The 12466-nt window shown below is 38.0% G+C and overlaps 1 protein-coding gene across 1 annotated transcript; it reads left to right on the forward strand.

The window, feature by feature from the left end:
- The first annotated feature begins 3589 nt into the window (after positions 1–3589).
- LOC139354865 (uncharacterized) lies at positions 3590–4480 on the forward strand. The gene is made up of 2 exons (XM_070999086.1): positions 3590–3753; positions 3813–4480. The coding sequence occupies exons 1-2, from the start codon at positions 3642–3644 to the stop codon at positions 4019–4021; spliced, it is 321 nt and encodes a 106-aa protein (XP_070855187.1). The 5' UTR covers positions 3590–3641; the 3' UTR covers positions 4022–4480.
- Positions 4481–12466: the final 7986 nt, after the last annotated feature.

Below are 12466 nucleotides of genomic sequence, written 5' to 3' on the forward strand. Positions count from 1 at the left end.
TTAGTAGTTACCTAAAACAAGAACACAAAAGAATAGCACGCAGTACGAAAGCCGCAATGACCCCATAACTGTTAAAAAGTCATTTGCATGAATGCAAGTAGGTCCCGTTTTAGGCGCCTATCAAGTCGCTTTTTTTTTTTTAATATTTGTAAGTACATAAAAAGTTGGATATAATGTACATAAAAATCAATTATGCGCTTGACGTCCAAAAAAAAAATCTCCCTAGACTGCAGAGCATGGGTGAATTTGAAGGGCGAGTTTTAAATAAGGCCCACAATAAAAGGAACACTCTTATATGGTCTGGCGGCTGAAAATTGCTCATGTTTAGATGAAAAAGACTTTAAATTCACATCAGGTAACCTACATATCCAAAATTGAGTCCCCATTTCACATTTGCAAAGAATAATAATGGTGAAGCAAGTATAATGGTATGGGCATATTCTCGTACTATAATGTTGGTACCATATCATAATGTAAACCCATACAGGATCAACATGTTCACCTTGATAGCTCAGAAATTGTGATGCAATTTTATTCGTAATACAAAACTAATTTATTTCCGAAGCTTTACCACGGTTATAACCCAAAAAAAATCAGTCAGAAAGTCGTACAAAGTTTTAAAACCCTTAAGCTAAATGGTATAATGGGGACCTTACAAGCCCCAGAACTAAAACACATCGAAAATCTTTGCAGAAATGTTAAAAACTATGTTTTTAATGCAAAACCGAAGAAAAAAAACTGCCCTCGAGCTATTTTGAAAGAGCCAGACAACAATTTTGCCAAGGGAAGATTCTGGTGTCTAGTGACGTCAAGGTCGGTCGTTGTTGTTGTTGTTGTTGCAGCCCAAGCTTTAGAACAATATTTTTTTACCTTAAGGTGTATGAAATCATACATTTCAATCAAAAAAAATTTTCAAATCGCGTTATTTTTAAGTTTTTTAAGTTTTTTATTTAAGTGGTGCTATTTTTGTTGCCGCATAACTTTGCTACTTTTTTGATAAATGTATCGAAATTTTAAAAACCATCCGTATTGTGGGCGTAACCACTTTTATTTTAGTTAATAGATATGTAACCCTACTTACCCTTACAAACAGAATAAAAATATTGCAAAAAATTACCATTCTGTAGCACAAAGAAGAATTGCCTACACACTGGTGCTATTTTTGTTGCCGCAGCTGTATATCTCAGAGTATAAGGGATGCTTTTTTCTTCTGTCCTCTCTTGTGTCAACTTATGTCCTGCATTTTTGCAATATCATTGTTTCTCTCTGCTTGCCTTGCAAGGTAACGTTAGAACTGTTGCCTGTGCGGCGCTACAAAAAGTGTAGCACGACACACAGCTGCGTTGCAGGCTTCGTGGATTTTGTCATGTCCTTTTGAGAGGAACCGTTAAAGCGAGGCGTCAGCGTTGTGGCGCTGTCGTCGTGTGTGGTTCGCAGGAAGGAACAGGATAGGCAGTTACAAGAAACGCACTCTGCTCTAATGGAACCCGAACGTAATTCGACATGTACATATGTAATAAATGTTTATTGTTATTTGCATCTGTCTTCTAGTATAGTATTAATAAAAATCATTTCTTGTTTTAGGTGCCGGGGTTTCTTATGAGTGCCTTCAATTCATAAATGACGACGAAATTAAAGAAGCCATTCCACCGATTGGGCTCCGCGTGCTCTTCAGGGTCAGGTGGACGGAGTGGAAAAAAGCAAAGGTAAGATATATACAGTGTGCCACTAAATTCATGATACAGCAGACGATTTATACTTTAGTTAACAATAACTCCTTAATTAAAATATAAACAAAAACAAGGATGAACGATATAGTCGAGTACCTCGACTATCAGATACCCGTTACTCAGCTAAATGGACCAAAGCGAAATGGAGATATGCAAGCAGCAAAGCGAGCGCCACCTACCGGCGGTAGACAGATTTAAGCGTTATGTGGCGTTAGAGTGGGCGTGTCAAATTTTTTTTAGATCAATCGATAGGTATTGACGAGACCAATACATTTCAGTTAAAATTGTTTTTCTAGCATGAAAATTGTGGGCGTCACAGGTTTGGGCGGTTTGTGGGAGTTAAAGTGGGCATGGGAAACTTTTTTTGGGTCAATCGATAGGTATTGATGAGAACAATACATTTCAGTTGAAATTTTTATTCTAGCACCAAAACTGTAGGAGCCACAGTTTTGGGCGGTTTGTGGGCGTTAGAGTGGGCGTGGCACTCTACTGAAACAAACTTTCGCTGTGTAAGAAGCTCAGGAATCACGCCAAATGCACGCCAAATTTCAATAGCCTAGCTCTTATAGTTTCCGAGATCTCAGCGTTCATCCGGACGGACAGACAGACGGACATGGCTAGATCAACTCGGCTAGTGATCCTGATCAAGAATACATATACTTTATGGGGTCGGAAACGCTTCCTTCTGCCTGTTACATACTTTCCGACGAATCTAGTATACCCTTTTACTCTACGAGTAACGGGTATAAAAAGTAAGGATACCATGTTGTTTATTTCAGATATCTTAACAATATTACAAATTGATATAACAACTTTTTCTCTTGGTTGACCTAGAAATTAGAAAAAACTTAAAAACTTAATACATTTTGTTCCACAAAAGTGATGATACATTTAAGAGTAATCGCACTCGCATCTGTTCTGTTTTGACAATTTAGATATTTTAAGTCAAATTTTTGCCTTTAAGATAATCTTACAGTCTCAAGAGCCAAACGCAGTTCCAGTTAAGGAAAAAAAAAGTTTTTATATGAAGGCACCAATAATGTGCTGAAACAGGCAATATAATCTTACTAAATTAACTTTTTCCGAAAAGAAATTAAATAATATAAGCTAACAAAAAATTTCATATATTTCATAGAGCTTGCGTTCCTTACTGCAATCGTCAGAACTGGGCCGCGATTTACTTAACAATAAAGTGTTGACAGAAACGCAAAGGAATTTTTTAATAAATATAATCACTGAAGAGATTTTCCGCAACAACATTGTTGTTCAAACCGCAGATTTTTCAAAGTTGTTGGACGAGATTATAAGCATTTTTCCTCGCGAAGCGCAAAGCCGGGTAATACTTAAACCACAATCAAAAACCATTTTAATTTTATTTTTAAACATTCTGCTTCTATCTTAAGGACTATTATTTTATTCCTCGGGGAAAAAAACATAGTAACCTCAGTGGAAAATTATATTCTAAGTATAAGAACAGACGTCGAAAGGTTTTATCTAGCAAAGATGATGAAAATATTCCACACGATTTTGAAGACGACGACAAGGGACTATCACTGTCATTAAAATTGCTTTTAAAGAGAGACTCATCGGATTGGAGCGAAGTCTGTAGACTCTGGGAAAAACCTGTAAAATTCGCCAAGAAGATGTAAAGTCGCTAAGCAATTTAGAATTCATGCAAGAATGGCCAAAATTAGGTCATTCTAAAGTTTCTTCTTTGGTAATATTAAATACATGAGTTTATTTGATTGTCTGTGTAGTTAGGTTCCTTAGTGGTGATTGTCCCCTTGCATTCGTTTGTATTGTTGCTTTACTGTTTCTCTTTTTAAAATTATAAGAGTGATTTATGTATTGTATATTTTTCCATAGATCGAGATTGATTTTGATTTCCTTTACCGAGGAAAGACAAATCTCATGTTCGATAGGTGGAACAGCTTTAAGGACAAAATTCTGATATATTTCAAACGGCACATCCACAACGAAGACTGCAAGCGACAACTACTTGATGTAGAACGCGCCAACGTTGGTATGTTTTCTGCTTAAGCAAAAAATGTTTTCACAACTACATAATTATTATTTTTACAGATGCCCAGGATTACTTGACCCTTATTTTGCTTAATGCCGTCTTGCCGCCGACATCTCGGATCTTGAATCAAAACGGGAAAAGGAACCAAAAACCGACAATAGCGGATGCTCAACTTTCGATGGTACTATGGCTTTCAAGCTTGAATGACTATGAACGTCGTATCAACAATATAGTCAGGGAAAAGTATTTAGAGGGAACAACAATATAGCTATTTATAATTATTCACGCATCGTCTGAGCTGGAGTTCTTAGATTTCTTTGTTTACTTTGACAAGTCGCTGTTAAAGTGTGACTCCTTCCTGAAAAGCATAGATTTGTGTTTTAAGTGTTTTAATGTCTTACTCGCTGAGCTACCCGAAAGCCTCAAAGCAAGCTTGGTACGCAGTTCAAAAGATCATTTTCGAAATAGACACCGCTTATGACATAAGATCATCGAATTTACAAAATTTAGTCGATTTCATGAATAACAAGGAAGAACGCTATAGTCGAGTACCTCGACTATCAGATACCCGTTACTCAGCTAAATAGAGATATGCTAGTAGCAAAGCAAGATTAAAATGCGCCACCTACCGGCGGAATACAGATTTAAGCGTTATGGGCGTTAGAGTGGGCGTGGCAAATCGAGACCAATAAATTTCAGCAAAAATTTTTTATCTAGCATAAAATTTGTGGGCGTCACAGGTGTTCTCGGTTTGTGGGCGTTAGAGTGGGCGTGGCATATTCGCGTAACAAACTTGCGCTGCGTATAAGGCTACGGAATCTAAATCTGAAATCCCAATTCTCTATCTTTGATAGTTTCCGAGATATCCACGTTCATATTTACGATTTTTTGAAGTTTGTGGGCGGTTTATGGGCGTTAGGGTGGGCGTGGCAAACTTTTTTTTGGGTCAATCGATAGGTATTGATGATAACATTACATTTCAGTTAAAATTTTTATTCTAGCATCAAAACTGTAAGAGCCACAGTTTTGGGCGGTTTGTGGGCGTAAGAGTGGGCGTGGCACTTTACTGAAACAAACTTGCGCTGCGTTAGAAGCTCAGGAATCTGCACGCCAATAGCCTAGCTCCCATAGTTTCCGAGATCTCAGCGTTCATCCGGACAGACAGACGGACAGACGGACATGGCTAGATCGACTTGGCTAGTGATCCTGATCAAGAATATATATACTTTATGGGGTCGGAAAAGCTTCCTTCTGCCTGTTACATACTTTCCGACGAATCTAGTATACCCTTTTACTCTACGAGTAACGGGTATAAAAATTAATTTTTTCAACATGTATATCTGCTATCGCTGTCGAAAATTATTTCCAACGCCCAACAATTTAATATCCCATTTAAAGATTTAGCATCTGTTAGCAAGAACATCCTTGAGGCTGCCTTGTCAGCAGGATGGCTGCACACAAATTTGTACAAATTTCCTGAGTTTTCGGCGGCACTTAATTAGATTACATACGCAATCAATTCCAAGTCGAAGAAATTCATGTGAAGAATTGTTATTCTCTAAGTATAATCAAACCGTTGAAGAAGTTGAAGAAAAGGATGAGGAAGAACAAACAAGTTTATGTTTTGAAGCCCAAAGCATACAATCAATCATAGACGATTTAAAACAAAAATCGCCTGAATTTACTTAAGTTTATATGAACTAACTTTTATGCCGAGGAAATACGTATTGCAAATTCAAAACAATATTGTAATTTTACTTAGCTCTGTGTCTACAGCTATTGAAAAGCAAGTAAATCTGGAAACAGTGGATAGAATTAATCCGATTCTTGGTTTTTGCAAAGATCCATTTGAAGGTTGTAAGACAGAGCACACATTTTTAAAAAAATTAACCTATTCATATCTATATAGGCAGCCAAAAAAAATTTCCATTGATAATAAAACAACAGAATTAATATTGAAAGGAAATCCCACCTTGGGTCCGAAGTCAAATGACGATTTTATAATGCCTTTGGCTTTTACAGTAAAAATAATTTTCGAGATACCAAATATTTTGGAGCTAACATTAAGCAACATACAAAAAAATTTAAAAAGTAATGACTTAACAAATTTCTCATCTGGAGAAGTCTCTAAATCTATAGCAAAGCAATTTGATCCAGACATTGTTGTGCCATTTGTTTTATACTTAGATGACTTTCAAAATAACAATGCATTAGGAAGCCATACATTCTCCATATGTGGCTGCTACATTAATTTTCCTTTAATGCCAAAATATTTACTTTCTAAAGTTCAATACATATTTCATGCCGCATTGAAATGAAAATTCATTTTACCATTTAGTTGAAGAACTTAAAGTTCTTGAGAGTGGAATAATAATAAGAACTAAAAACGGCTTGCAAAAAGTGCGGTTTATATTGCCATTAATTGTTGGCGACAACTTAGCTGTTAACAGCATACTTGGTTATGTCCAATCATTTAATTCAAAGCGATATTGCCGCGTTTGTTCTAGAACGAAACACGAAATGGAAATTGATTCTTCCGAAAGTGTCGAAAGTTTACGAACTGAACAATCTTATTACGAAGACTTACAGTTGAATAATTTTCAAGAAAGTGGATTGAAGCAAAATTGCATATTCAACGAGTTATTGTCGTTTAAAGTTATAAATAATTTTTGTTTCGACATTATGCACGATATTTTCGAAGGCGTATGTAAATATGATATTTGCCACATTCTTATTTCATTAATAAATAAAATAATAATCACTTTAAATGAAATAAATAGCAGAAAATCGCTATTTCCGTACGGAGAAACAGAAGTTGGCAATTCGTCTGTAAAAAAAGAAATGAATCGACTAAAAACATGTAATTTAAAAACGTCTGCAAGCGAAACAGAATGTCTTACCCACTTCTTGCCCTCGATGATTGGAGATAGAGTTCCACACGGTAACGAAGAATGGGAATTGTTATTAACATTACTTGATATAATAGAGTTCTTATTTAAGTCAAATTATAAGAAAAAGAAATTAGAAACGCTACGAAGCTTAGTGCAAAAACATCACTCTATTTACGTTAAATTATTCGGCAAATTAAAGCCTAAACACCATTTTATGGTCTATTATGCGACAGCCATTGAAAAGTACGGATCTTTAAGATATTTGTGGTGCATGAGGTTTGAGGCGAAACACAAGGATTCCAAGATTTATTTTCACAATGTAAATTCAAGAACTAATCCTCCCCATACTTTAGCCATTAAATGTCAAATTAAGTTTGCAAAGTTTCTGACGGACCATGCCAAATCTATTGAGCCGTATTTAAGACTTACATCAAAAGAGCAAAGTATTTTAAATAATAATCTTACATTAGAAATAAACAAAAACCATGGGAGTGTAAATAGCATTAAATTTTTTTAACCAATTAGAATATAAGGGCACTACTTATAAAATTAATTATTATTTATGCTTAAATAAGAATAATTTTATGTTATTTAAAATTAAGCAATTTTTAATTCACAAAATAAATGTAAGTGAAGTTTATGTTTACTGTGAAAAAATTGAAGTAGAATACAATTGTCATTTAAGATCATACATTGTAAAAAATCCATTAGGAAACTACATTTTTAATTTAAGAGACTTTGTAACGCCTCCCCTTTATGTATATACCCTTAATAATGACTTTAAAGCCGTAAGGCTAAAATATATATAAATTTAAAAAATGTAGCATTTTTATTGGGAATGGGTTCGGAAGCGAGATCGATGCGATGTTGAAACCGAGAACGGTTCTTCTCGAAATCGAGATCGATGCGATGCTGAAACTGAGAACGATTCATACCGAAATCGAGATCTATTCGATGTTGAAACCGAGAACGGTTATTCTCGAAATCGAGATCTATTCGATGTTGAAGCCGAGAACTTTTATTCTCGAAATCGAGATCTTTTCGATGTTGAAACCGAGAACGGTTATTCTCGAAATCGAGTTCGATTCGATGTTGAAACCGAGAACGATTCATACTAAAATCAAGATCGACCATTCTCAAAGGCCCGTTCTCAAACCGAGAAGATTTCGATGACGATTTTAGTATTTTTAGTATGAGTCGTTCTTGGCTCACCTTTGAAATCGAAAATACTGAAATCGAGAACGCTGAGAACGGTTTTTTCCCTGAGTGTAGCCGAATCGATCTAACAGTCTCATAACCACTCTCTGCTGAATGCTGATTGTTTTGATCTGAGACCGATTCTATACTTTCCGCAAAATTATTTATTTTTATCCTCGACAAGGCATCTGCAACAGCATTTGTTGTTCCTGGCCTATAAATAATTTGGGTGAACACCTTTCAATGAAAGAATACCATCTCTTCAAAATTTGTGTTTTTTTTGGTTGCGTACGATTGTCCGGTTTTAGCTCGCTTGTAAAATAAAGATTGTTGGTTTTCCTTTCTGAGAAAGAACAGCACCAATAGCTAAATCAGACGCATCAGTTGTTAGAGTAAATTTGTATAGCCGTTACTCGTAGAGAAAAAGGGTATACTAGACTCGTCGGAAAGTATGTAACAGGCAGAAGGAAGCTTTTCCGACCCCATAAAGTATATATATTCTTGATCAGGATCACTAGCCGAGTAGATCTAGCCATGTCCGTCTGTCCGTCTGTCCGTCTGTCCGTCCGTCCGGATGAACGCTGAGAATTCGAAAGCTATAAGAGCTGGGTTATTGGGATTTGGCATGAAGATTCCTGAGCTTCTTGCGCAGCGCAAGTTTGTCTCAGCAGCGTGTCCCAATTTTCATGTTAGATAAAAAAATTGAACGGAAATGTATTAGTCTCATTAATACCTATCGATTGATAAAAAAAAAATTTGCAACGCCTACTCTAACGCCCATAACGCTTAAATCTGTCTATCGCCCACATAACCATATATTCAGATCGCGGGCAGGTGGCTCATTTCAGTCTCTCTTTGCTGCTTGCATATCTCCATTTCCCTTTTGTCTCTTTAGTTGAGTAACGGGTATCTGGTAGTCGAGGTACTCGACTATAGCGTACTTTCTTGTTTATTATAATCTGGTTGTACCAACTCTATTTGTTCGATTAAGTTATCATTCTTGTCTCGGTATATAACTGTTCCACTGATTTTGCTGGTTATTATTAAACCTGCCCTGATTCCAGGTGTTATTTTTGTTCTAATTAAAATTTCTATTATTATATTTGTTTTGATTATTATCTTGGTTAAACCTTAAATTAATATTATTTCTTTAGCTATAATAATTATGGTTTTGCAGTCTTGTTTTATTGTGTAAATATGTCTGACCATTTCCACTCGAATTCGGCTCGTTATATTTTCTCTGTGTAGTTGAGAAACTATGTGCAAAATGAGCCCTCATGTTGTTACTTTCTAGTTCTTAATTCATACAAAATATAGTTTCCGAAATTTGGCCGTTAAGGATATGAAAACTCTGAGGGCTGTTTCCTATGCTTTTCGTTCATTTTCGCTGTTATTGGTATATTCCTACCATAAGTCATAAGTATATAACAGGCAGAATGGAGCGTTTCCGACCCCATAAAGTCTATATATTCTTGATCAGGATCACTAGCCGAGTCAATCTAGCCATGTCCGTCTGTCCGAATGAATGCTGAAATCTCGGAAACTATAAGAGCTACGAGGGTGGTCCGATAAGTACTTAGCCTCCAAAAGAAACACGATAATTTTGGAAAAGTGGCGATTTATTTCTCAACATAATCTCCTTTTAGCTCGACTTCTAACTGACTGCTCTAACTTCTTTAACCCGTCTGAAAAATACGTTTTCTCGAGGTCCGCAAAATAGGCCTCTGTGGCGGCGACGAGCTCCTCATTCGACGCAAATTTCTGTCCAGAGAGTGACTTTTTCAAGTTTGGAAACAAAAAGAAGTCGCACGAGTGAAATCTGGAGAATATGGTGGATGGGGTAGCAGTTCGTAGCCCAATTCGGCCAATTTGGCCTTGGCGAGGGCGGCAGTGTGAGCCGGTGCGTTGTCATGATGGAAGAGCACTTTTTTTTTCGCCAAATGGGACCTTTTTTCTGCAATTCGGTGGCGAATCGGCGCAATAAATCGGCATAGTACAGCCCTTCTCCAGGTAGTCGATATAGATCACAACTTGTGAGTCCCGAAAAACGGTGCCCATCACCTTTCCGGCCGATGGGACAGTCATCGCCTTCTTCGGAGCAGGTTCGTCGGGTGAAATCCACTGTTTCGACTGTTCCTTGGTCTCTGGTGTGTACCAGTGGATCCATGTTTCGTCGACGGTCACGAAACGACGCAGAAACTCCTTCGCATTGCGGTTAAACAGCGTCAAACACTGCTCTGAAGTGGTCTCACGGTTGCGTTTGTTGTCCGGAGTGAGCAAACAGCTTTCTCAAGCCCAAAATTTCATGCAGGATATGACCCACGCGGTCCTTTGACATGCCTACTGTCTCAGCTATCTCGCGTATCTTCAATCGGCGGTATGCCAATACGAGATCGTGGATTTTGGTCACGTTATCCTCCGTGGTAGCCGTTTTCGGGGCACCTGGGCGTAGCTCATCAAAAACCGACGTGCGACCACGTTGAAACTCGTTAAACCAATTTTTGACAGTCGCCATCGAAGGATTTGATTTCGCTGCGCGATTTCCCTTCCAAAAACAAGAATCGAGTCTCAGACCCATATTGCTCTTCCTCCATTTTTCCGCGGACACGTCCGGTTCCACACGCAGTCAAAACAAAACTACGAGTCCGATTCGGCTGAAATTTCGACAGTAGCCGTCTACGAGAACGTACTACACGAAAGTAAATTTCTCTTGCGATAGTGGCGCCATCGGGCGGTGAGCCTAAGTTCTTATCGGACTGCCCTCGTACAATACTATGATTAGGCATGCAGATTCCTGAGATTCCTGCGCAGCGCAATGTGTGTTTCAGCAGTGTGCCACGCCCAATCTAACGCCCACAAGCCGCCCACAACGGTGGGTCCTACAGTTTTGATGCTAGATACAAAATTTTTACTAAAATGTATTGGTCTCGTCAATACCTATCGAGTAATCAAAAAACTAGTTTGCCACGCCCACTCTAACGCCCACAAACCGACCAAACCTGTGGCGCCCACAATTTTCATGCTAGATACAAAATTTTAACTGAAATGTATTGGTCTCTTCAATACCTCTCGATTGCATAACGCTCAAATCTGTCTACCGCCCACATAACCATATATTGAGATCACGGGTAGGTGGCGCATTTCTATCTCGCTTTGCTGCTTGCATATCTCCACTTCCCTTTGGTCCCATTAGCTAAGTAACGGGTATCTGACAGTCAAGGCACTCGACTATAGCGTTCTTCCGTGTTTTTTTGTAGTGGTCGGTACACCCTTAGATTTTTGCTGAATAAGATAGTCTAGGTGACTATAGCGTTCTTCCTTGTTTAATTTTTAATATTGGGGTCTTGCTTCAGCGGCGAGGGATTGCCCTTCAGCTTGAAGCAGTAAATTTTTAGCTACGAACGCTATTTTTGTAAATTGGGATTATTACATTTTATTTTTTTCCACCTTAATTTTTGATCAACACAAATCCTTTTTAATTTCATCGGTTGTACCAGATTTATGCCCGCACAAATTCCTTTTTCCATATTTCATTTTAAGGCCTTGTTTTAGAATTTTAATCACGCGGCACCATGTTAGGCGCCAATTTACTTTCTCCTTAGTAAATTTATTAAACAAATTAAATTTTTTTTTTGTTCGCTCGAACTTTTTGGCGCACTTCCCCACTGTCAGAACCAGTTCCAAGTATTCCTCAGACTGAAACGTTGGACGTGAGGTCAATTTGAATTTCTGACCCGTCCGCTGTTGTTACCTCCTCCATATGTGTTCTTGAGAGCCCGTCTGGGACTACATTCAGTGGCCCTTTTCTAAGCTCAATCTGTAACTCATAGGCTTGCACTTTTAGGCTCCACCTTGCTAGTCTTCCTGAAGCCTTAAAAGGCATAACTTTTACATATGGTCGGAATTTGTTAATGCTCAAAATAGTTATTTTGGTACTTTTTGATTCGATCCTTTTTCAGGCTCACGTGAAGTGGAGATGCAGTTTGATAGTTCTGAATACAACACCGGTACCATCCGGTTATTCTCAAAAATCTGCGCATTTGCCAATCGGAAATGGACTGGGAAAACTCTCGGATAGCCTGCACTTTTGACTGGTCGGTTTTTATGAAACCCCCGCCTACAATATACCCCAGGTACTTGGCTTGGGTGTAGCAGAATTTACTTTTTTTTTTATTGTCAGCTTTGCCCTCCTCAAACAATCACTGACCTGTCGTAACATATTTATATGTTCCTAACATATTTATATAAATCGTCCAGATACACAAATAAATACTCACGTAGCGCGGCGGGAATAACTTTGTCCATCGGCACATTCTTTGCGCTGCATTGCATAAGCCAAGCGGAACCACCTTGAACAGATACAACGGCCGACCTGGCACTGTGAAAGCTGTCCTTTCTCTGCTTCTTACTTCCAGTGGTATAAGTTAGAAAGCATCCTTTAAAGCGATTGCCGAAATATAGTATATCTCTTGTAGTCGACTTAACAAGCCCTCAATCTGAGGTAAAGGGTGTGCATATTTTATCGTCCGTAAATTTAGCTTGCGTGTGTCTAAACAAAGGCGGTTCTTCGTGCCTTTCTGCACCAAGGTGACTTCAGCTACTGTTACTTTCTTCGATCACTCCCA

Source organism: Drosophila suzukii, unplaced genomic scaffold, assembly GCF_043229965.1.
Source record: "Drosophila suzukii unplaced genomic scaffold, CBGP_Dsuzu_IsoJpt1.0 scf_4, whole genome shotgun sequence".
In the NCBI taxonomy this organism is placed as follows: domain Eukaryota; kingdom Metazoa; phylum Arthropoda; class Insecta; order Diptera; family Drosophilidae; genus Drosophila; species Drosophila suzukii.